The following is a 25,134-nucleotide window of genomic DNA, read 5'->3' on the forward strand; positions in this document are numbered from 1 at the left end:
CCTGGGGTGATGGGGATCCTGGGGTGCCTGGGGTCCTGGGGTGATGGGGATCCTGGGGTCCCGGGGTGCCGGGGTTCGCCTGGGAACGTGACCACGTCGCCCCCGGCATACAGCTCGGGCACGCGTGCACGCGGACCTATCGTCTCGCGCGCGTTTGAGCGCCACGACGCGCCCAGCCTGCCCCCTTCGGGGCGCGGGGAACGAGCACAGGCCCCGATCTCCCGGGGAGAGCCCAGGTGGGACGGCGCCCGCGCTCGGCTCGGCCCTCAGCGGCCCTCGGCGGCGCGGCGGCCGCAACAGTCAGGTATGCCAGTCACGAGACGGCCCGGAGGAGCGCGCGCCCGGACCTCGGCGACGTCACGCCTGGGGGCGGGGCTCGGGGGGGCGGCTAGCGTGAGGGATGTGACTTCGGCCAATGAGAGCAGAGATCGCGCGAGGGCGGGAGCAGATTGCCGCGCGCCACGTCGCGGTTGGCCAGAGCGCTGGGAGAGGCCCGCCCACTCCGGTCGGTGAAGGGCCGGGAGGGCGGCGCCCGGGCCGCGGTAGCGGCGGCCCCTCAGGTAAACGGCGGCGGGGGGACGCGCTTTCGCCGGTTCCGGGGACGCGCCCTCGGGAAGGCTCGGCCTCGGAGAGCCCGGGAACTGCTGCTCTTGCCGAGCTGCACGGGAAGTCGAGTCCGGGGCGCTTCTCCAAGGTCAGCGGGCCAGCTCCCGGAGGTCCCGGGAGTCTTGGCCGGGGCCCGCCCTTCCCTTGGCTCCGGTGCGCCCAGAGCTTCGGGGCGGAACGGGCCGCGCCACACCCGGAAGGGAGACCCCGTTCCGCCCGTGTGCGCGGCCCGGGTCCTCGGCCCTGCCTCGCGGGGCGCGGGACCCCGGCCCCCCGGAGCCCGCTGGGCCCCGCGCCCCACCCCCGCTCTGGGGTGCGGGGTCCCGGAGGCCTGGTCGTCCCCAGGCCCCTTCCTCGCGCCCGTTTGCGGGGTCCACGGGCTCCTCTCTGCGAGAAGGTCAGCCAGACCCTGGAAGTTGGAAAGCCAGGGCCGCCGTGCTCAGTGAAAGATCGATCCTGGGCGAAGTTATCCCGAGAGCCGCGGACGCCCTTGGGGATGCTAGCGCAGGCCCGAGGCTGTGCTGAACCGAGCCGCCTTCTGGCTAGCTGCGGCTGCAGGGCTGCTCCCAGGGCTCCATTCTGCACACTTCAGGATCACTTTGCCCGCTCGGGTTGGGGAGGGACCCCTGAAGTCACGTACAGGACCGAAGGGCTGCCCTGGGAATGTGACCCGGAGCAGCTTTTGCAGTGTAGGTGGGCTTTGGGGGCTAGTGTGGGAGGCAGGAACACCTGGGCAGTGGATGATGGTAGAAGTGGAGAAGCTGGGAGGGACGTGGAGGAACAGGTCATTGATGCTGGTTTCTGGCCCAGATAACCGAGTGATGATAATGCTGGGAAGAGAGAGATGGGATCAGGCCTGGCAGGCGTTGGGGTGTGGTGGCTGTGACCTTCTAGACAGAGACCCTTAGAAGGTTGGGGCTCTGGAAGAGGTGAGGGCTGGAGACACTGTGTTGGTGTTTTTTGTTTTTTGTTTGGTCATGGGGCTTGAACTCTGGGCCTGGGCGCTGTCCCTCAACTCTTCAGTTCAAGACGAGCGCTCTACTGCTTGAGCCACAGCACCACTTCTGGTTTTCTGGAGGTTTATTGGAGATAAGAGTCTCTTGGACTTTCTTGCCCAGGCTGGCTCTGAACCACGATCCTCAGATCTCAGCCTCCTGAGTAGCTAGAATTACAGGTGTGAGCCACCAGTGCCCGGCAGGATCATGTTTTCTGATCTAGGCAGTTGCTTTACATCTTTTGTTGTTTTTACTATAAAGGTGATGTACAGGGCTAGGAAAGTAGCTCAGTGGTAGAGCGCTTGCCTTGTATGCATGAACCCCTGGGTTCCATTCCTCAGCACACATAAGCAGAAAAAAAAGGAAGTAGTGCTGTGGCTCAAGTGGTAGAGCAGCCTAGAGCTGAAGAGCTGAGGGACAGCGCCCAGGCCCAGAGTTCAGGCCCCATGACCGACAAAAAAAGTGATATACCGAGGGGTTACAGTTTCATAAGTAATGAGTACATTTCTTTTTCTTTTCTTTTCTTGCCCTTTCTTTCTTTCTTTCTTTCTTTCTTTCTTTCTTTGTCGTGGGCCTTGAACTCAGCCTGGGCGCTGTCCCTCAGCTCTTCAGCTCAAGGCAAGCGCTCTACTGCTTGAGCCACAGCGCCACTTCCAGTTTTCCAGTGGTTTACTGCAGATAAGAGTTTCACAGAAAAAAAAAAAAAAAGAGTTTCACAGACTTTCCTGCCCGGGCTGGCTTTGAACCATAATCCTCAGATCTCAGCTTCCTGAATACCTAGGATTACAGGTGTGAGCCACCGGTGCCCGGCTTAGAGACTCTGTGAAACCATTTGTCTGTTGTAGGATGGTCCCTGTGCATGTGATTATGGTATGGTTGGTTACATGTGCAATCTCTGCATCCTGCAAGTTGGGGATCTTCATTCCTGGGGTCAGCCCAGGAATGTGAACAGGGATCTCTGGAGTCAGAGGGCAACAACCTGAGCCTGAGCTATCTTTGTTTTATTTATTTGTTTGTTTGTTTTTTAATGCCAGTCCTGGGGCTTAAACTAGGGCCCTGGGCACTGTCCCTCAGCTTTTCGGCTCAATGCGAGTGCTCTACTACTAGAACCACAGTGCCACTTCTGGCTTTTTCTGTTTATGTGGTGCTTCGGAATTGAGCCCAGGGCTTCATGTATGCTAGGCGAGCACTCTACCACTTAGCTACATTCCCAGCCTTTCATTCACTTTAAGCTTATGTCCAGCCCAGCGTGGCTTGTTCAGCTTTGCATGAACTGCCACTGACTGTTCAGTACAAAGAGAGACCAAGAGTCTGAGGTAGAACCTATGGGACTTGCGCTTGCTCATGCTCATAATCATGTATGTGGGGAAGCAGGGATCTGTGCTTAAGTTTCTTTTTGAGGGTCCCCACAAAGGCAAAAGCAAAGTTGTTCTTTATGACCTGCAACTCCAGACATTCTGACCTTTCCCGAGCTGAGTTGTTTGGAATCATAGATGTGTTCAGCCTGTGCCAGCTCATGTGACTTGATTCCCTTGGGAAAGCTCCCATGGCTCTTTGGCCATTGCTCAGGGACTGTCTCTGCGAACCTCTGCTGAAAAGTAGGAGAGTCATACTTTTGTCACTGGGATGCCGGGGGCCATCTTGCTCTGGGATGAAGCTCCAGTGTGAGGAAGCCCAGTGACACAGCGCCACGTGGCTAATGTTGAGAACTCATGTTCTCAGTGGGTGGTGCCTGACCACATCACCCTGGCTCATCAGCCCAGGTTCTTGCTGGTGGCTCTGGAAGTTGGCTCTTTTCTGTGCAGTACCACCCCATGCCAAGGTGGGGTGGGGTGGGACAGCTTGAGACCATGTATGTTTGAACTTCCAGGCTGGCTTATTGTTCCCTGTGGGCTATGGTATGTGTGGAACTGAAACAGAGCCTAGCAGGAATTACTAAATGTGCGACCAAGAGAATTAATCTTCATTTCATGTCATGTTAACTATGAGCTGGGTATAGAGGCACATATATGTAATCTTAGCACTCAAGAGGCTGAAGTGAGAGAAGCAGAAATTTGAGGCCAGGTTGGGCTACATAAAAAGACCTTCTAAGGAAAAAAGACCTCTTCTACCAACCTCCCATTAGATTTATTTTTGCTTTTAAAATTTACCTACTCCTGCAAGTGGCGCTGTGGCTCAAGTGTGCTGCACAGGTGACCACGCCTGTAATCCTAGCTGAGATAGGAGGATCACAGTTTGAAGCCAGCCTGGGAAGGAAAGCCCATAGATTTTTTTTTTTTTTTTTTTTTGTCGGTTGTGGGGCTTGAATTCTGGGCCTGAGTGCTGTTCCTCCCTCAGCTCTTCAGCTCAAGGCAAGCACTCTACCACTTGAGCTAGGGCGCCACTTCCAGTATTCTGGTGGTTTATTGGAGATAAGAGTTTCACGGACTTTCCTGCCCGGGCTGGCTTTGAACCGTGATCCTCAGATCTCAGCCTCCTGAGTAGCTAGGATTACAGGCGTGAGCCACCAGCGCCCGGCTGTCCATAAGATTCTTGTCTCCAGTTAACCACCAGAAAACTAGAAGTGGAGCTGTGGCGCAGTGGTAGAGTGTTAGCCTTGAGCAAAAAAGTTCAGGGACAGTGTCCAGGCCCTGAGTTCAAGGCCTGTGACTGACAGAAAAAAATACATATGCATACATGTACAAGTGCACATTCTTGCACTAGTACTGTGAAAAGTACTTGGCCATTCAGACACATACAAACCACTTCTCAGACTGCCACTGGTGCCATTTTCCAGCACGCAGAATAGTTCTTGTTCTTATCACATTGGATGCACTTGGAGCTTATTGTGGGTCTGTCTTTATTCCAGGTGCTGATCATTAGCACTTACAGATGGTAGTACAGGCCCAGGGAGCTGTGTAGTAAGTGGCTCTAGTGTTGAGTCCTTAGCAAGCCACAGCACCACACTCCCTGTCTGCTTTGGAAAGAGCAGTACAGATCTCACGCATCCTAAGAATGGTCAGCTCAGTCCCTATATGTCTCTTGACTATCTTTTCTAAGAATTCCTGTGTATTTTCCCTTTTTGTTGCTTAAAACATCTTAATGGTACACAGCCTTTGCATATTATTAGGCAAATCAGCTTTTTGTGTGTGTGCCAGTCCTGGGGCTTGAACTTGGCCTGAGCTCTGTCCCTGAGCTTTTGTGTTCAAGGCTAGTACTCTGCCACTTGACCCACAGCTCCACTTCTGGCTTTTTGGTGGTTGATTGAAGAGTCTCATAGACTTTCCTGCCCCTGCTGGCTTCAAACCATGATCTTCAGATCTCAGCCTAGCCACCAGCATTCCAGTGCTGTACCAATTTACCTTCCCACCGACAGCTTGTGCAAGGGTTCCCTTTTCTCCAGTAGTTGTTGTCTTTCTATTTAGGTGATAGCTCCTTCCTTCCTTTCTTCCTTCTTTGCTTCCTAACTTTTCTTCCTCCCTTTTTTTCTAATTGTTAGAATTACAAGTGTGAACTATCATGTCTAGCTGGATGGCCTTTTTGATTTTCCATATATCTAGGAAATCTCTTTTGGGTACTCCAGTTCCCTTTTATCAAGTCGCTTTTATCCCTGCACATACACGGAATATATGTTTACATGGTATGTTCATTTTCAGATATCATTTTGGTGAAGTCTTTAGTTGACATTATAGCTATCATCAAGGCACAAACTCTTGAATGGGGGTCACAAGAGGCCTTTGAGCTTCACAGGGTATTTCCTGTGTGTGTGTCTATTGTGTGTACCTGTGTGTGTTGTGGGGGGGCAGAAGCTCATAGGAGATGAGAAGCTCTTGGATTTTTCTGCCTGGAGTAGCTTGGATCTTTGATCCTTAGATTTTAGCTTCCTGAATAACTAGGATTACAGGTATGAGCTACCCAGTTCCTGACTCCCTTGTAGTTTTAGTGTGCATTTTTATTTTTCTTGATTAGTGATGTTGGACTTTTTTTTTTTTGGGTCTGGTTGTGGGGCCTGAACTCTGGGCCTAGGCGCTGTCCCTCAGCTCTTCAGCTCAAGGCTAGCGCTCTACCACTTGAGCTACAGCGCCACTTCCAGCCTTTTTTTCCTGCTTATGTGGTGCTGAGGAATCGAACCCAGGGCCTCATGCATGCAAGGCAAGCACTCTACCACTGAGCCACCTTCCCAGCCCCTGATGTTGGACTTTTTATTCATATACCTATTGGACTTTGATCTCTCTCTCTCTCTCTCTCTCTTTTTTTTTTTGCCAGTCGTTGGGCTTGAATACAGGGCCTGTGCACTGTCCCTGAACTTCTTTTGCTCAAGGCTAGCACTCTACCCCTTGAGCCACAGCACCGTTTCTGGCTTTTTCTGTTTATATAGTACTGAGGAATGGAATCCAGGGCTTCATGCATGCCGGGAAAGCATTTTGAGTAGCTAGGATTACAGGCATGAGCCACTGCACTGGACTGGATTTATCTTCCGCCTCCTGTTCCCCTCCTCCCCTCTCCTTCCCTCCCCCCTCTTACCCTCCTCTCCCTCCCCCTTCTTCTCCCTTCCTCTTCTTCCTCTTCCCCCTTCCTCCTCCTCCTCTTCCTCTTCCTCTACTTCCTCTTCTTCCTCCTCGTCCTGGGGCTTGAACTAAGGGCCTGGACTTTGAGCCTGTGTGCTCAAGGCTAGCGCTCTACCACTTGAGCCACAGCGCCACTTCCGGCTTTTTTCTTTTTGCTTATGTGGTGCTGAGGAATTGAACCCAAGGCCTCAGGCATGCAAGGCAAGCTTTGTACCACTGAGCCACTTTCCCAGCCCCACATCTAGATTTTTCTGAGTATTTTATTGGATATAAGAGTCTCATGGAAGCTGGGTGCTGGTGGCTCACGCCTGTAATCCTAGCTACTCAGGAGGCTGAGATCTGAGGATCACAATTCAAAGCCAGCTCTGGCAGGAAAGTCCGTGAGACTCTTGTCTCCAATAAACCAGTAGAAAACCAGAAGTGGCGCTGTGGCTCAAGCGGTAGAGTGCTTGCCTTGAGCTGAAGAGCGAGGGACAGCGCCAAAGCCCAGAGTTCAAGCCTCATGACTGACCCCCCCCCAAAAAAAGTCTCATGGACTTTCTTGCCCAGGTGCTTTGAATTGGGGTCCTCAGATCTCAACCTGAGTGGTCAGGATTATAGGTGTGAGCCACTGGTGCCTGGTTAGTGCTTATTCCCTTGTTATTTCATCAGAGGTTAGATCAAGAGGGTAAAAGGGTAAATGCTTTGGATCAACTTGCGTGCATGTGTGTGTGTTTGTGTGTATGTGTGTGTGTATTGCTACTGGAACTTGAACTCAGAGCCTAGTCACTGTCCCTTAGCTTTTTGCCACACATCTACTTTCTTCTGTGTCTCTTCTCTCCCCCACCCCACCCCCGCCCCCAGGTCTGGGGCTAGAACTTAGGACCTTTTTTTGGGGGGGGGTCAGTTGGGGGGCCTGAACTCTGGGCCTGCGCACTGTCCCTGAGCTCTTCAGCTCAAGGCTAGCGCTCTACCACTTGAGCCACAGTGCTACTTCTGGCTTTTTCTGCTTCTGTGGTGCTAAGGAATGGAACCCAGGGGCTCATGCATGCAAGGCAAACACTCGATATCACTCATCTACATTCCCAGTCGCATGGGGGATATCTTGATGTTGTTCCTGGTCAGGAGCTGATCATGGCATCTTGTCTTCATTTTTCCCTGGCATAAGTTAGGCAGGAGTGATGGGTAGGAGGTGATCGGGGTGGAAGAGGCTGGTGGAATCATCAGAGAACAGAGGATATGCGCATTATAGTGAAGCTAGCTGCTATGCCAGAGTGGGGCAGTGGACTGTCCAACCTTCCAGTTCCTTGGAGAACATGACCTAGGACTTGAATGTGATACTGTGTGGAGATGAGGCCTTCTGTATTCAAAGGACTTTGTTCTCTGGGACCATACATGTAAGTGGTACGCAGAGGCACATAATGTGTGCAAGGTATGGTACCTTCTGCTTATCTCCTTAGAGTGAAAGGGAAGGTGCTTTAGGTGGAAGAGCTGCCATGCTAGCCAGGACTCAGAGTGTGTAGGTGCCACCATGTGCCAGTCCTGGATATACTGTCCGCTGACACCTTGCTGGTGGAGGTTGCCAGTTCAGCAATGAAGGGGCACTGGGAGCTATCAGGGATTGTGGGCCTTCCTTTCACGCTGAATGGCACAGAAACTGTGGCAGAGCTATTTCGTGGGACAAATTTGTTTAAATTACGTGTTTTGCTCAAGAACTTAGGTATTGTGGAGGCTTTTGAGTTAAATCCTGTGTTTGTTATATCAGGTTGGAGAGGACACTGCACAAGTTCACACTGGGCAAGCAGAAGCTGAGACCACGGAAATGACAGAATCCTATGTGAAGAGTGAGTGTGACGCGCTTGTGGGCTGGGGAGAGCGTCTGCCTTCTGGCTGCTGGGCAGTGAGGCTCTCATTGGGCTTGACTCTCATCAAGGGAGGTGGGTGGTGTGGCAAGGTTGGGCACCATTGAACAGGTGTGGGGTTCACTTGCTGGTACTGAATTTGAAACCCACATAAGTATATGGCATTCAGAAATGTGGTTTGCAAAAAATCACCATTGAATAAGTATGCTTTCTCCAAGTTTTTATTAAGAGAGAAAGTAAATTAATTTTCCTAGTCTTTTGCACTGCTATAACAAAGTATCTTATGGTGGGTAATTTATAAGCAATAGCAATTTGTTCTTACAGTGTAGAAACTGGGATTCTCCAGGTCAAAGCCCAGCAGAACTATCCTCTGGTGAGGCCTGGGTTCTACTTTGTAGATGGTTATTCTGTGCCCGCCTCATGGAAGGGGATGGCGGACTAAGGCACCCACTGAGCCCTTTTTTCCTTTTCGTGCTAATACTAGGGCTTGAACTCAGGCCTGAGCATTGGGGAATATCCCAACTTCCTGGGGCCGGTGAGACTCAAACCCACAACTGGTGAAAGGAGTCACCAGCACTCAGTCAAACTGGCTGGAAGCCTTTTATTAGCCACATGGCGTCTGTCCCCAGCTCGCAGGGCTTCGGAGAACAGCCCCATTTGCTTTTCATGGGGGATTTTTATAGGAAAGGGTTTCACATAGGTGATGTTTTCCAGAGCAAGCAAGCAAGGCTACAGGTGCAAAACAGCCTTGAGTTGCAAAAAGCATAGGCAAAACATAATCTTGACTTGGGTAGCATGACTAATACTGTCTATGCTATTGATACTACTGATCCTTGATTACAAAAAGTAAAAACATATGCTTGGATTACTAAAGCCAAAACATAACCATAGGTGGGGATACTCTATTTTATTTTATTATTATTATTATTTGCAGAGACTATGGCCATTTATTGATACTCTATTTTACAGAGATTATTTGTATTTTATTTATTTTTGTCACTTGTGGGGCCTGAACTCTGGGCCTGGGCCCTGTCCCTCAGCTCTTTTTTTTTTTAATTTAATTTTATTTTATTTGTGAACATACTGTACAGAGGGGTTTCAATTGCATGGGCAGGATAATGCGTACATTTCTTACCAAGCATTGCAGCCTCCTCCTTTGTTTACTGTCCCTCAGCTCTTCAGCTCAAGGCTAGCGCTCTACCACTTGAGCCACAGCACCACTTCCGGCTTTTTTCTTTTTGTTTATGTGGTGCTGAGGAATCGAACCCAGGGCCTTATGCATGCAAGGCAAGCGCTCTGCCACTGAGCCACTTTCCCAGCCCTCAGAAACAATTTTTATTATAAGCTCCTGACTAATACAGCAACTCAGTACAGCTGGTGATAAGCCTCAAGGTTGTCAGTGGTAAATTGCAAAGTTTGTGGTAAATTGCAAAGCTGCTAGCTTGGTAAACTTGAATGAGGGAGAGATTTTCTTTTGCTTTTTAGCAAGGATGGAAAAAGGCTTGGGCTGACTACTGGCCATTTAGCCTGAAGTTTCTCTCTACAGAGGTGTTTTGCCTTTAGTATTTGGCCCCATTTTTAATAATTTTGTTCTGTTTCTGATTTTACATGTTACATATTGGTCCCTTAGTTTTTTCACTCAAGGCTGGTCCTGTATCCCCTGAGCCATAGCTCCACTTCCAGCTTTTTGGTGGTTAATTGGAGATAAGTCTCATAGACTTTCCTACTCTGGCTGGTTTTGAACCACAATCCTAAGATCTCAGCATCCTGAATAGTGTAAACCATCAGTGCCAGACTCCGTTCAGACCTTTTTACAAGGCACTAATGACATCCTCTTTCATGATCACCACCACCCCAAAGTCTCTTTTTTCAAAACCACTGCTCTGGGGCTTAAGTCACACATAAGTTTTGTCAGGATCGCATATCAGGGCTGCTGCAGTAGCAGCCATGGGAACAGTGGGTTGAAGCCATAGGTTTAATGAAGAACTCCTGGATGCTTGGGCCTTTATCTCTTTCTACAGAAGCCCTGGTATAGATCCAGCCTCCTCAGCCAGGGCCAGAAGTTAATTGAGAGCCAGTTCTGCTCTGTCCCTGAGCTTTCACCAAGTGGCCATTCTTGGTCCTGTCCTCTGAGCTTGGGGGATGCTAGAGGCCTGGAAGGGAATGGAGACCTGGGCAGGTGGAGATTGGCAGTGAAGAATTAAGGAACAGATGTGGTCCATTGGCCAGCAGGGGCAGGGTAGGGCAGGGTACGAGCAAAGCTGGGAGGAGGGAGGAGGCACATGTGTACTTGCCATCCATAGCACGGACCTCTCATGCCTCCAGAAGCCAGGCGAGAGGGGTTCCTGTGGAAGAACAAGTGCAGGTGTTTTGTAGAAGTGCCAAGTTTAGTTTACTGGGAGGAGCTTGGCCTTAGAAACATCCAGATTTTACTAATTGGATCAGACTGCTTGTATAACTATTGAACCATGGGGCTGGGGAGAGCCTGGGAGAAGTGCTGTTAAAAGTTCACCTTGGGGCCGGGGGCCAGTGGCTCATGCCTGTAATCCTAGCTACTCAGGAGGCTGAGATCTGAGGATCACGGTTCAAAGCCAGCCCAGGCAGGAAAGTCCTTGAGACTCTTCTCTCCAATAAACCACCAGAAAACCGGAAGTGGCACTGTGGCTCAAGCGGTAGAGCGCTCGCCTTGAGCTGAAGAGCTGAGGGATAGCACCTAGGGCCATAGTTCAAGCCCCAGGACTGACAAAACAAAAGTTCAACTTAGGGGCTGGGAAGGTGGCTCAGTGGTAGAACGCTTGTCTTGTATGCATGAGGCCCTGGGTTCAATTCCTCAGCACCACATAAGCAGAAAAAGCTGGAAGTGGCGCTATGGCTTAAGTGGTAGAGAGCTTGCCTTGAGCTAAAGAGCTAAGGGACAGCGCCCAGACCCAGAGTTCAGGCCCCATGACCAACAAAAAAAAGAAAGAAAGAAAGAAAGAAAAAGCTCACATTGGCCTGGTGTTGGTGGCTCACACTTGTAATTCTACCTATTTACAAGAGGCTAAGATCAGAGGATTATTTTTCAGAGCCATCCCAGGCAGACAAATCTATGAGACTCTTTTTGCCAATTAACCAGAAAAAAAAAGGCCCAAACAAATACACCTGGAAGTGGAGTTATGACTCAAGTGATAGACCACCAGCCTTAAGTGAAAAAGCTAAGCGGGGGGGGGGGGGGGGACTTACCTTGGCAGGCCCTGGTGGCTCCACTCAGCTTCCCTTGCTGTTTAGAAGGAATCCCTTTCCAAATAGGAGATGAGCTATGATCTGGTGCCTTTTTGTCCTGCTGCCTTTGGTAGATGGCCTCCTTAGGGGTATATGGTATGGTGTCTATTGATGCAGAAAATCTTGTGGTGGGCATTGTTTTGCACGTTTCCTGAATTCTCATCCTGCCTTTTCTAAGTACATGGCTTGATAATCACTTGACTGTTTACAAAGCTGCACGTTCATTCCTTCATTCCTTAATTCACATCTTGTTCTGCTACGTGGCATGCTGGGGGTAGGGGTTGTGGCTCTCCCACTCTCCCCTTTGGTCATGGTGCTGGAACCAGGGCCAGGGCGCTGTCCCTCAGCTCTTTTGCTCAAGGTAGTGCTCTATCACTTGAGCTATAGCACCACTTCTGGTGTTCCAGAGGTTAATTGGAGATAACTCTCGTGGACCTTTCTGCCTGGCCTGGCTTTGAACTGTGATCCTTAGATCTCACCCCTTGAGTAGTTAGAATTATAGGTGTGGGCTACCAGTGCATGGCTTTTTTTTTGGGGGGGGGAGAAGTGGAGGGGGCTGTGGTTATGGCTTTATTGCTCACTTCTGGTGTTCCTGTCCCTTTGCCTGCCTAGATACTACACATAGGAGTTGGATTATAGAGAATCCAGCCTGCTCTGAGCACAGAGCTTCAGGGAACATTCCCAAAGAGATACATCTGTGCAGGTTCTTGGTGAAGCTTGGTGGGTCTGGCCAGTCCTGGCAGATGACCTGATGGTCTCATGATCATGGCTTAGACAGTCTTGTGAGTGTTCATGCAGGAGGTGAACCTTGTTGTCTTTGACAGGGCCTGATGGCCTTAACTGTATATCCTGGGACCTCAGTTTCTCAGTAGCAGCCAGAATGGGGTGGGGCATGGTCAATACATCCAAAGGGAGGGGCTTACACGAGAGAAGGCTGCAGTAGGTCAACATGCTGAGGCCATTGTGCAGGGTGGTCAGGGCCACTGGGCCCTGAGGCTTGGTGGATGTTGGAGGCTGCCATCTCCTGTGCTGAGTCTGTGACTCCACCAGTTGATGGGATGACTGCTGGAGTGTGTCATGAAGGGTTCAGCTCTAAGGACTCTGACTGGGCTTTGTCGCTGCAGAGCTGTCCTTCACCCTGCTGGATGCCATCACTGACAAGGACCCTGTGGTACAGGAGCAGGTCTGCAGCTCTCTCTGCTCCCTCGGAGAGGCACAGCCAGGGGAGATGCTCCATGCTTGTGAGAAATACCTGCGGCAGCATGATAAGGTACCTCTCTCCTTTGTGACAGGAATCCTGGGAGCAGTCTTATCCGGAAGAGTTGAAAGAGTTGGAGAGTAGAGGGTTGGGTGCCTACTTGAACTGTTAGCAGAGCCGTCCCTTGAGGCCAGATGCTTGAGGGTGATGATAACGGGTGTGGCTGAGTCCCTCCCGAGCTGGTAAGCCCAGCCTGAAGGGAGCAGGGACTCAGTCCGGGACTGAGGAGAGGTCATTTGCTGGCTCTTTTCCCACTGAATGGCAATGGGGCTGCTCCTCTGTGTTTGATCAGCAGCTCAGGTGCCCTGAGCTTTTACCAAGGCCCAGAAGGGCCTTAGAGGTAAAGAGCTCACCTGCCATCCCCTACCATAGAGCTGTTTTCAGAGGGAAAGGCCCATGCTGCTCTGGAGTAATAGACCATCCCTTACACAAACATAGGAAACTTGGCAGAGGCCTGAGAGACTTGAATTTCTCTTTTTGGCCTTGTAGAATATCAAATCACTGGCTCAATCCACTCTCAATGTCATGTTCTTTGTTCTTGTTTTGTTTTGAGATAAGGTCTCACTATTGTAGCCTAGGCTGGTTATAATCCTTCTTCCTCAGCTTCCTGAATACTGGGATTACAGGCATGGACCACCATGCTCACCTACCTCACTAGCTTTCTGTCCTGTACTAGCCCTTGCATAAAGCTTCACTGTGACTACCCATTGTTCTGGCTCTCTGCTGTCTGTCTGAAATTTTATTTTATGTATGTATGTATGTATGTTGGTTGGTTGGTTGTGGGGCTTGAACTCTGGGCCTGGGCGCTGTCCCTGAGTTCTTCACCTCAAGGCTAGTGCTCTACCACTTGAGCCACAGCACCACTTCCTGTTTTCTGGTGGTTTATTAGAGATAGGAGTCTCATAGACTTTCCTGCCTAGGCTGACTTTGAACCGTGATCCTCAGATCTCAGCCTCCTGAGTAGCTAGGATTACAGGCGTGAGCACCTGGCTGGACTTTTTTTTCTTTTTGGCTGGTCCTGGAGCTTGAACTCAGGGCCTAGGCACTGTCCCTGAGCCTCTTTGTGCTGAAGGCTAACACTCTACTACTTGAGCTATAGCCACACTTTTTCTGAGTAGTTTATTGGAGATAAGGGTCTCAGACTTTTCTACTCAGGCTGGCTTTGAACTGTGATCCTGAGTAGCTAGAATTACAAGGTGTGAGCACCAGTGCCTAGCTTACTACTTTGTTTAGTTTCTTTTTTTTGGGGGGGGTCTGGTCGTGGGGCTTGAACTCTGGGCCTGGGCGCTGTCCCTCAGCTCTTCAGCTCAAGGCTAGCGCTCCACCACTTGAGCCATAGCGCCACTTCCAGCTTTTTTCTTTTTGCTTATGGGGTGCTGAGGAATGGAACCCAGGGCCTCAGGCATGCAAGGCAAGCACTCTACCACCGAGCCACCTTCCCAGCCCTCTTTTTTTTTTTTAATTTAAAACTTTATGTATTTATTTTGCCAGTCCTGGGCTTAAACTCAGGGCCTGGGCACTGTTTCTGATCCTCTCTGTGCTTAAAGCTAGCGGTCTACCACTTGAACCACAGCGCCACTTCTGGCTTTTTGTATTTATGTGGTACTGAAGAATTGAACCCAGGGCTTCAGGCATGCTAGGCGAGCGCTCTACCACAAAGCCACCTTCCCAGCCCTTGTTTAGTTTCTCCACCAACATAAAAACAAGTTTCATATCCTACTGTTTACACAACTGTTGAGTTGGGAGCTCTGGTCTTGATCCCCTAGGGTCTGACCTTTCCTAGCCCTCCCATGCCGGCCCCTGCACAGGGTTCTGGGAGGACTGAGCTGAAACAGTTGCCTTGCTGCATTTCTTCCTCATTACATTTTATCTGACTGATCTTGCTAGACAGCATGCATACCTCAGATCCCCACGAAATTGCTACAGGTAATGAGGAATGTTGTACTCCTCAGCCGCCAGATGAATTTGTATTTTGGCTATACCAGAATATTTGCATTTTTTTTTTTTTTTTTGGTCAGTCGTGGGGCTTGAACTCTGGGCCTGGGCGCTGTCCCTCAGCTCTTCAGCTCAAGGCTAGCGCTCTACCACTTGAGCTACAGCGCCACTTCCGGTTTTCTGGTGGTTTATTGGAGATAAGCGTTTCACGGACTTTCCTGCCCGGGCTGGCTTTGAACCGCGATCCTCAGATCTCAGCCTCCTGAGTAGCTAGCATTACAGGCGTGAGCCACCGGCGCCCGGCTATTTGCATTATCGTATCTGGGTTATACAACGTATTTCATGGTATCAGCTCCTATCTGGAGTCTATGTATGTATGGTTCTGGGGGTGATACCCAGGAGCTAGGACTAGTTGGGTATGCTGGGCAGGCTCTCTCCCACTGAGCTGCATCCCTAGGCCAAGTACAGAGGGCATGACTGAGTGCAGAGGACACTGTGATATGGTTATGTCTGTTACACCCATCCTCCTAGTTTTCAGCATGTCCAGTCTCATACACTTCAGCCAGGGCTCAGCATGACCAGCATAGGCAAGACTCTAGAGAGTCAGGCCACAGGGAGGGAGGATTTGGCCAGAAAAGATAAAAATAGTAAAGCAAATTTTCAAATAGTTATTTTCTCTTCCTTCCCTCCCTTTAATTTTTCTCCACTTGAACCAGTCCTGTCTGGTTTTCAGTTTCTAGAGTCCCTATGTGGTACTCACAGCACACACGTGAGTATGTAGTTCGGAGTCACTCTGTGCAAGGCTGGTGATGGTAGCTGCCATAATACTGCTCATGTGAATCCAGCTAGAAGTAGAATTGATTGCAAGGGCATGTAAAGGACAACTTCAAAAATAAATGAATACTTGATAATGCTTTGGTTGGAGTAGAGACTTTATTCTGGTCCTGGGTTGTCCTGTTAGATTTAGTAATAAAAGCAATCTCAATATCCCTTCTACATTCTGCTAACATAGTACACCTCTGTGAGTAAAGGCAAGCACCAACTGGATGCCTTGCAGTTCATCTCTGACCTCCGCGTGGAGACAGCCTCAGATCCCACAGGGGAGGGATGATCACCAACACATAGCCACTTTATGTTTAAATTTAGTTAATTAATTTTTGCCAGTCCTGGGCTTAAACTCAGGGCCTGGGCACTGTCCTTGAGCTTCTTTTGCTCAAGGCTAGCATTCTACCACTTGAGCCACAGCACCACTTCTGGCTTTTTTTTGTTTATATGGTACTGAGGAATCGAACCCAGGGCTTCATGCATGCTAGGTAAGCACTCTACCACTGAGCCACATTCCCCGCTACAGAGCTACTTTATTATTTTTTTATTATTATTTTTTGGGTCCAGTCGTGGGGCCTGAACTCTGGGCCTGGGCGCTGTCCCTCAGCTCTTCAGCTCAAGGCTAGTGCTCTACCACTTGAGCCACAGCACCACTTCCGGCTTTATTCTGTTTGCTTATGTGGTGCTGAGGAATTGAACCCAGGGCCTCATGCATGCAAGGCAAGCCCTCTACCACTGAGCTACCTTCCCAGCCCACAGAGCTAGTTTAATAGCAGACTTCTAAAAAGCCTTTGCTTTTGCTTGGTCAGCTACAAATTCCCATACTTCCTTGGATTCCATTAATTTGCTAAAGCAGCTCACAAAACTGAGGACACTTCCTTGCATTTTACTAATTTTCATGGACATGACAAAGGATACTTATGGACACCACCCGCTGGTGAGACAGGAAGGTTGAGCTGTGGGAGGGAGCAGAACTCCCATGCTCTCCTTGGTGTACTTGCCTTCCACTCTCCTAAACCTTCAGAAGCTCCCAGCATTGTTGGTTTGGGGTTTTATGTAAGCTTCACTATGTGGACGTGACTGATCACATCATTGGCCATTGGTGGTCAGCTTAATTCTCAACCCCTCTGGGTTGGGTGAGGCTGCAGGTCCTCCTCTAGTCCTGCGTGGGCTTTCCTGTGGCCAAACCCAATCCCAGAGCCACATCGGGGAAACCCCAGCAGCTGTCATCTCATTAGCTTACAAAAGATTATTGGGCCGGGTGCTGGTGGCTCACGCCTGTCATCCTAGCTCCTCAGGAGGCTGAGATCTGAGAATCACGGTTCAGAGCCAGCCCAGGCAGGAAAGTCCGTGAGACTCTCATCTTCAATTAACCACTAGAAAACCAGAAGTGGCGCTGTGGCTCAAATGGTAGAGTGCTTGCCTTGAGCTGAAGAGCTGAGTGACAGTGTCCAGGCCCAGAGTTCAAGCCCCATAACGGAAAAAAAAAAAAGAAAAAGAAAAATGATTATTGGAAGAATTAAAAGATTTTAAGAGTTGTAGTTGTGTGCCAGAAAACCAGATGAAAACTATATATTTCACTCTGACACATTGTATGAGAGGTTAAAATTGGAATCCACTCAAGTAACACAAACAACCTTTGACACTCTAGTTCCTAGTCCAAGAGTGCACGGATAATCCTTGTGTGCAGGGGACAATGTGGCTACCCTGTGACCTTTGAGACATACGTGAAGGTCATTTTTAGGCTTGCACAACCATCATTTCAGCCCCTGACCACATCTGTGAGGTTTGGAGAAGGGCAGAGGTAGTTCTTTGGTGACATGCCAATCCAAGGAAATGGAGCCAGAATTTTGTGTGGAGCTACTGTGTGCCTATCCCTGCGCCCTGCACCTGTACTTGTATGAGGTAGAGGTGGCCAGCTTCCCACTGGAGTACGCCCAGGCTGTGATCACTCACTTTGCACAGAGCGTTGGGCCCTGATAGAAAATGCCCTTGGAGTGTTGGGCCTTTGACTTCAGTCCCTGTCCAACAGAGCAGCATAAAATGGAAAATAAACCTTACAAAAAATTAGCAGCTAGGGGTAATTCCACCAGGATATTTTCATTTTTTCTAGATAAGAGTTTTGCCCTGTATTTCCAAAAGTGATTACCACCCTTGTCTTCCATGAGAAGAGGTCCCCAGGGAGCCCTGCTGAGGTGCCTACCTATAGACGGGCAAAGGGTGACACATTCTGAGGTGATAAAGGCTCAGGGTGGCCGGGTGACCCTCTGTGTTTAAGGCACGCATGACCTTTGTGGCATAGTCCCTCTAAGAGAAAGTAAAAGACTCTTTTGGATTGTATGACCTTGTGGCTCAACTCTACGGCCTTCCCCGGCGGCTTCTCTCCTCAGCTGGCCCATCCTTACCGCGCAATGATCCTGAGGGCCATGGAGACAGTCCTGAGCAGCCACATCCACAAGCTGGACAAAGACACAGCCAGCACTGTCATCCTCCTGGCTTCGAGTGAGATGACCAAGACGAAGGTACGGGTCTCCAGCTGGGCAGGCTTAGTCTTGCTGTCAGAAGGGTAGTTCCTCTCCTTGCCCTCTCCCTCAGACTATCAGGAACAGAGCTTGTGTCTGCCTGGCAGAGGCTAGCAGTTTTCAGAGGCAGTAGCTGAAGCAGAGAATGAAGTGTGCAAAATCAGAGCTGAGAGCTCAGGCCAGAGGCCATGTGTAGGGCTTGGGGTATCCGAGCCCTCCCTTGGATGGGAGGCTGTGTGGCCAGCCTCCCTGACGTGCATCCATGGGATGCTGGGCCTGGGGGGGGGGGAGGGAGAAGGTAGCCTTGGCTGGCAGCTGCCAAGGGACTGTCTTGCTGGTGCCTCCTGGGAGGGTTCCGGGAAAGTTGTACCCATGATTTTTTTGGGTACAGGAACTAAGCTGTGACTGGCAACAGGCTGCAAGCAATGTCCTGGTGGCTGTGGGGAAACAGTTTGTCAACCAGGTGATGGAGGAGGTTCTCAGGAGGTTCCAGCCTGGGGTTCTGCCTCACTGCTCAGTGCTACAGACACTTGCCAGCCTCTCAGTGTCCAATGGTAGGTACCAACTTTACCCTGGCCTCCTGGTGCCCCTAGTAGGTCTGAGAGCCCCTGGGGACCAGTTGGTGGTCTTAGCATTCTGCCTCCTGCTCAGGCTGGCAGGTGTGCGGGGTGTGCGGGTGGAGCTCTAAGAGCCCTCTCCTTGTCCTGTTCTGAGGAGAGCAGAGATTGGCAGGGCCCAAGGTCCATTTGAAACCCTTCTCTTGTAGTTTTTGGCATGGTCCCCTTCCTGCCGTCTATCCTGAGCACCATGCTGCCCATGCTGGGCATGGCAAAGCAGGACGCGACGAGGGTGGTGTTCTGTTGCGGTAAGACAGTGGGACCTTTTCTGTCCCGGGGACCTCATGTGGGGGTTGTGCATGAGAAGCGCCGGTTGTGGTGGACACGGGCTATACAATGGGTACAGGAAGGCAGGTAGACAGTTGGACAGAGGATCCTTCCCTGAATGAGCCACTAACAGACTCCTAGACTGACCTGGGCCACAACTCTCCATATCTCTCCCCATTTCCAGTTGGCAAGGTGACCATTTTCTTGGTGTCTTGGAAATGTGTTATAGAAAGTCTGTCTTTACTGTCCTCTAGCCTCTAAATTGCTGTGCCCTTGAGGCTGGTATCTGTAGCCTTCTGTGTGCTGATAGAGCACATGGGCATGTCACAGTGTGGGCCCTATATCAGCAGGCAAAGAGGCCCCTGGAGGGGGGAGAGCTATACTTCTTGCTGAAAGAGGGAGCAGAAGGTTCCCAGGACGTGAGACCCTGGGCCTGCAGCAGCCTCCTAACACACCCTTTGGCTCTCCATGTCCCTGCCTTCCTTGGCAGCAGAGTTGTGGCTGTGGTACCTGGTGGAGAGATACCCCTAGGGCTCAGCTTCTTATTCACACCAAGCCCTCCAGAGCAGAGTTCTTTAGAAGGTTCCCTTTCTTGCGCTAAGCCTGAGCATCCAAGCCTACTTGGTAGGCAGCTAGATTGGGTGAGTGGAGGCTAGCCCAGACAAAAATGTTTTCAAGGCTTCATTCTGACCCATGGCTAGACACGGCGGTGTGAACTTGTCATCCTAGCAACATGCAACATGGGGGAAGTGAAACTCCTATCTTGAATGAACAGCCCACAAAATGGGCTGGTCGAGTGGCTCACGTGGTAGAGCACCTGCCTTAGAAGTGTGAGGCCCTGAATTCCAGCCCTAGTATCCTCCCCCCCCCCCACATACATACACACGCAAAAAGGTTCTCATTTTCCTGTGATGGGTGAGGCTTGGTGTCTGGGAGGGTGCCAGGAGTGCCTGAGCTTTCTGTAAGAAGGTGAGGAGAAGGCCTGGGCCGCCCCAGCCCCAGTAGCATCAGTCTGGAGTCCTGCGTCCCCGGCCCCAGTAGAGGCGCCAAGTCCTGCTGTCCCTACCTCATGGTCCTGGGGTTGTCGACCTCTCCCCTTACGGCCTTATCTTCATCTGTTCATGGCGAAAGAGGCGGAACCCTGCTTGCCTTGGGCCTGGGGTAGCCATACATGCAGACCCTGAGGACACGGATTGGGGGTTAAAGGGGCTCACCCAGGTGGGGGCCACCGAGGTGCTCTGAGGAGGACGAGGAGAAAGAGCAGGAGGAGGAGGAGGAGGAAGAGGAGGAGGAAGGGAGGAAGAAGAGGAGGAGGAGGAAGAAGAGGAGGAGGAAGGGAAGAGGAGGAGGAAGAGAAAGGAGGAGGCGGAAGGACACAGCATAAGGTACTGGCTGCTCTTCTTTGGTGTCCCTGCTAGGCAGTACTTGCTATAGGTCCTTCTGTCTGCAGCATGGAGGCAGACTGGCCTGCGAGTCGCTGTCCAGTCCTGCTTTGTGGTCACTCTTGTAGAAATGTGTGTTTTTTTTTTAAACTCTTCCATAAAGTGAGGAAAATAGGGAAAAATGTCAACCATCTGCACCAGTAAATAATAACTATTAATATCACTTTTTTTTTTTTTTGTCCCGTTGTGGGGCCTGAACTCTGGGCCTGGGCGCTGTCCCTCAGCTCTTCAGCTCAAGACTAGCATTCTACCACTTGAGCCGCAGCGCCACTTCCGGCTTTTTTCTTTTTTTGCTTATGTGGTGCTGGGGAATCGAACCTAGGGCCTCATGCATGCAAGGCAAGCACTCTACCACTGAGCTGCCTTCCCAGCCCCCACTTCCAGTTTTCTGAGTGGTTTATTGGAGATAAGAGTCTCACCGACTTTGAACTATGATCCTCAGATCTCAGCCTCCTGAGTAGCTCTGATTACAGGTGCGAGCCACGAGCCACCGGCACCTGGTGATATTTTGATTTTTTATGAGCTAAGGTCTGGTTATCTAGCTGAGGTTGAACTGGAACTTACACTCCTTCTGCCTCAGCCTCCCAGGGCAGGGATTACAGATGTGCATCAGCTCCGCAGGGCCTCTTTAGCTGCCTTCTTGTCAGTTATGCTGTCCACACAAGTGGAGCGCCTGCCCTCAGCTGCTAGAGGACACAGTAGTCCTGTTGGCTGAAGCAGTCTGCAGCCAGCATCATCCATGGTGACCAAGCATGAGACCTGGGTGGGTCAGTGAGAACAGAGGTAACTGGTTCTGGACATAAAGGGGGCTGGAGCAGAGGAGGCTGGTGATGCTGTGAAGAATAAGAGCTGGTCACACTGAGGCCAGATCGGACTGGCACAGCCAGTCTGATAATGCCACTCCACAGGCCAGACAGCCTCTGTCATCTGAGGGAAGTCTGATAGGGAAGGTGGCAGTAAAATACACAGTGGCCAGGTATACACACAGTGCAGGGAACAGAAAATGGCCAAGGGAGAACCCTGGTTAGTATCCCCAGGAGATCAAAGGAGAGAAAGCAAGAGCATGTCACTAGGAAGAAACAATATCCAGAGGATAAAGCTGTACTTTATGGAGTTAAAAACTGTAAGAGAAGTGGAAAACGGGAAGACTGGGAAGAGAAAGTTGAAGAAGCCTCTGAAAAAGTCAAGATGCAGAGTTGTAGGAACTGGAGAGGAAGAGCAAAGAGAGTTAACAGGTGAGAAGACAGTGCTTTTAGTCCCAGGCACCCAGCAACTGCACACCTGTTCTGGCATGCTGGTGAGGAGCCAGTACAGCCTGGGGTTTTGGCAGTTCCCTCTACTCAGTGGTCAGTACTGCACAGTGCCATAGGAGCCTATAAGCTAGATCATAACCACCTTACACTGTCCACCTGAGGTAGAACAAAAGCTTTTCAGAGAAGTGGAAACTCAGATGCATCTCCGTTGAGTCTTTCCTAGAGCAACTAGAGAGTGAGCTGTATTTCCCTGTCAGACTTAGAAGCAAGATGCCTGGGCATATCCAAGCCTGCATGGTGTGGGTGACTGGGGCACATAAGTGGCAGCTACTGGCAGGGCCACACAGAGGCCAGCATGAGAGAATGGATCCAGCGAAAGCACAGTTTAAAGAGTGAGTGCTTGTGAGCAGCCACCTCTGAACTGTGCTCAGGGTCGGCCAGGCCAGCGCATGTTGCCGCAAGGTTGATGACTGAGGCACCTCGCCTTGGAGCAACTATGTTACTGGGAGGGATGAAGTCCCACCCAGAAAAGGTGTGCATTGCTCTCTGAATCTGAGTGTGCAAATCTTTGATTAAAACTTGAAACTTGCAGCTAGGCACCGGTGGCTTACGCCTGTAATCCTACAGGAGGCTGAGATCTGAGAACCATGGTTCAAAGCAAGCCTGGACAGGAATATCTATGAGACTGTTGTCTCTATTTAACCACCAGAAAACTAGAAGTGGCTCAGAGTGGCAGAGGGCTAACTGTGAGCAAAACAGTTCAGAGATACTGCCCAGGCCCGGAGTTCAAGCCCCACCACTGACCAGAAAAACCTTAAAACCTGCTGAGTAGCAGTAGCTTACATCTGCAACCTTGCAACTTAGGAGGCTGAGATCCAGAGGTTTTTGGTTCAAAGCCATCTGGGGCAGAAAAGTCCATGATTATGTCTTTAAAATGAGTTAAAAAAAAAAAAAAGCAATGGAGATGTGGCTTAAGCAGTAGAGCTAGCAGCTGAGAAAGCTTGCTAAGTGAGTGTGAGGTCCTGAGTTCAAACCCCAGTATCGCAAAAAAAAATCCAAACAAAAAAACCCAGACAACTCAAAACCTAACTGGTTTGTGTGTGTGTGTGTGTGTGATTTTGTTGTGGCTAAGGGAGACCCCTGGTTAATATCCCCAGGAGATCAAAGGAGAGAAAGCAAGAGCACTTTGATTGCCTATTATTTGGAAAAGGCTTCCTGCTGCTAAGGAGCTGGTTGTGCCTGCCAGGCTACTAGGGTCCTTTGGATTGGAAAGGGAATTGTGGGGCACCAAGTTCTCCCTCCTAATTGACACCATGGTTTATTCCTGTGATAGAAGGTTCAGGCTTATCCCTCCTGCTAGACTCTGTGTGTGTGTGTGTGTGTGTGTGTGTGTGTGTGTGTGTGTGTGTGTGTGCCTGCCAGGCTACTAGGGTCCTTTGGATTGGAAAGGGAATTGTGGGGCACCAAGTTCTCCCTCCTAATTTACACCATGGTTTATTCCTGTGATAGAAGGTTCAGGCTTATCCCTCCTGCTAGACTGTGTATGTGTGTGTGTGGTCCCTGGCAGAAGCCTCACAAGGGAGCTGATTTAGAAGGTCCTACAGGGTGGCCAGTGTCCTGCTGAAGTCAGCTGAAGCAGTGGACCTGGGCCCTGGCTGAGGGAAAGCTGTCAGTCGTCATTACACACATGTCAGCCCAGTACAGAGCAGCTCTGGGAAAAACAAAACAACCAAAATGCTTGGAATGATCCAGTCTAGCATAAGACAGTAGGAGGGAGCCGGGCGCCGGTGGCTCATACTTGTAATCCTAGCTACTCAGGAGGCTGAGATCTGAGGACTGGGTTCACAGCCAGCCCGGGCAGGAAAGTCCGTGAGACTCTTATCTCCAATAAACCACCAGAAAATCAGAAGTGGAGCTGTGGCTCAAATGGTAGAGTGCTTGTCTTGAGCTGAAGAGCTGAAGAATAGCGTCTAGGCCCAGAGTTCAGGCCCCACGACTGGCAAAAAAAAAAAAAAAGACAGGAACAAACTAAGACATGAGCATGTTCTATGACAAAAGGGCCAAATGCAGGTTTCAGAACTAAACCTCCTAAAGTGTTCCATTAGAGTAAGTGGATAGTGTAGATACTAAGCAGGACCAGGCAGGGTCTTTGAGACCTGGAGGACAGACTCCAGTGGGTCTTCGGTGCTTTTGGAGTGTCCCTACAGGAAAGATGGACCCTAGTGGGTGCATATGTCTGCTCTGGTGTATTCAACAACGTGCACTCTGAAGTAGCCATGGGATGCTGTTGGATGCCATACCCCTGACCACTGACCCCTGAGCCAAGGACCTGTCCCTGGAGCCCTGAAATCCCAGGGCAGGAGGAAGCCATGAGACTGAAGAAGAGTTCACCATAAGAGCCACCATCTGTGGGGCTGGGACAGAGGCTCTCAGAGTCTTGAGCCAGTGAGATGGGGTGCATCGCAGCCTGCAGCCCACAGCCAGTGTTAGGCCTGGAGTGTGGCCTTGGAAGGAGGACCACACCATGAACTTTCCTCTGTGCATAAAAGTGTTGCCTGGCTCTAAAAAGCATCACTGCAGGGCTGGAGATGCATCTCAGCATTTCCCTTTGCCATAGGCCCTGCCAACCCAGAGCAAAAGAAGACAGTTGCCTTGTTCTTTCTGATCCGAGGATGACATCACCTGCTAGTGTTAGTGGGATAGCTTTGGATCCATGAATCAGGGCCACTTTGGCAGGACACAGGAGCCCTTGATGTTCTAGCTAGCTCCAGAATGTGAAAAACAGATGTTCCTGCCTCAGTGGTCCCCTGGGGTTCTGTGATCTCTTCCTTGATCCAGGGCCTACCCCCGCAGATCATTAGCAGATCTTCACATGAGCCAGGTCCTTGCTTGATCTGTCACATAGGCTCTGCAGAGCCTGGTGTAGGCGGCCACCGCCCAGGACTCCACTGTGCTGGTGGTGGTCTCAGGCTCCACACCCCAGCCACGTTGCCCTGCTCTGACAGTCCTGGTGGTGGTGTCGGGCCTGCTGCCTGGCTCTGTGCTCCCTGCAGCTCCTCCACACCTCAGCCTGGGGTGAACACAAAACCTTTTGGACAGTGTGTGGCTGGAGCCTGTCTGGGGGAGGGTGGGCTGATGCTACTTTGTTTTATCTGCACAGCAGAGGAGGGGGTAGAAGGCATTGCAGGAACGTTGACCTTCAACTTCCTGGGACCGTTGTAAGAAACCACAAAGGCTGGTAGCAGACGCTTCACTGTCTTAGTTCAGGAGGCCAGATGCTGATTCCTTTTGAGGGGCTCAGAAGAAGAAAATCTATTTCCTGTCTCTAACTGACTCTCTCACACACACTCTTTTTTGGTGGTGGTGGTACTGGGGCTTGCGCCTCATGCTTGCAAGGCAGTTGCTTTACCACCTGAGCCACACCCACTCTCCCACTATGCTTTTGGATTTTTTTTTTTTTCAGAGAGGTTCTCACTTTTTGCCCAAGCCAGCCTTGCATCATAATCTTCCTACTTACCTATACCTCCTGCCTAGCTGGGATTATAGGCATGAACCACTATATCTGGCCTCTCCAGACCTCTAGTGATGGTTGTGGGTCCCTCTGCTTTAGTGCATCCTCTGATCTCTGCCCCTGTTGCACATGGCTGTCCTCACCCCTTTTTTCTCCCTCCCTCCCTCCCTCCCTCCCTCCCTCTCTTCTTTCTCTCTCCCTTCCTTCCTTCCTTCCTTCCTTCCTTCCTTCCTTCCTTCCTTCCTTCCTTCCTT

The 25,134-nt window shown here is 50.6% G+C and overlaps 1 protein-coding gene across 4 annotated transcripts in view; it reads left to right on the forward strand.

The window, feature by feature from the left end:
• The first annotated feature begins 524 nt into the window (after window positions 1–524).
• Mroh1 (maestro heat-like repeat family member 1) overlaps window positions 525–25,134 on the forward strand; it is a 70,656-nt gene continuing 46,046 nt past the window's right edge. For 2 of the 4 annotated variants that reach the window (XM_013033865.1, XM_013033867.1), the window contains exons 1-6: window positions 525–560; window positions 7,893–7,971; window positions 12,375–12,520; window positions 17,659–17,790; window positions 18,182–18,344; window positions 18,557–18,655. In XM_013033865.1, coding sequence (XP_012889319.1) covers window positions 7,950–7,971; window positions 12,375–12,520; window positions 17,659–17,790; window positions 18,182–18,344; window positions 18,557–18,655 — 562 coding nt within the window. In that variant the 5' untranslated portion in view covers window positions 525–560; window positions 7,893–7,949. The other 2 variants (XM_013033866.1, XM_013033869.1) reach the window with 2 other exon arrangements.

This window comes from Dipodomys ordii, unplaced genomic scaffold (assembly GCF_000151885.1).
Source record: "Dipodomys ordii isolate 6190 unplaced genomic scaffold, Dord_2.0 Scaffold179, whole genome shotgun sequence".
NCBI classification, from domain to species: Eukaryota; Metazoa; Chordata; class Mammalia; order Rodentia; family Heteromyidae; genus Dipodomys; species Dipodomys ordii.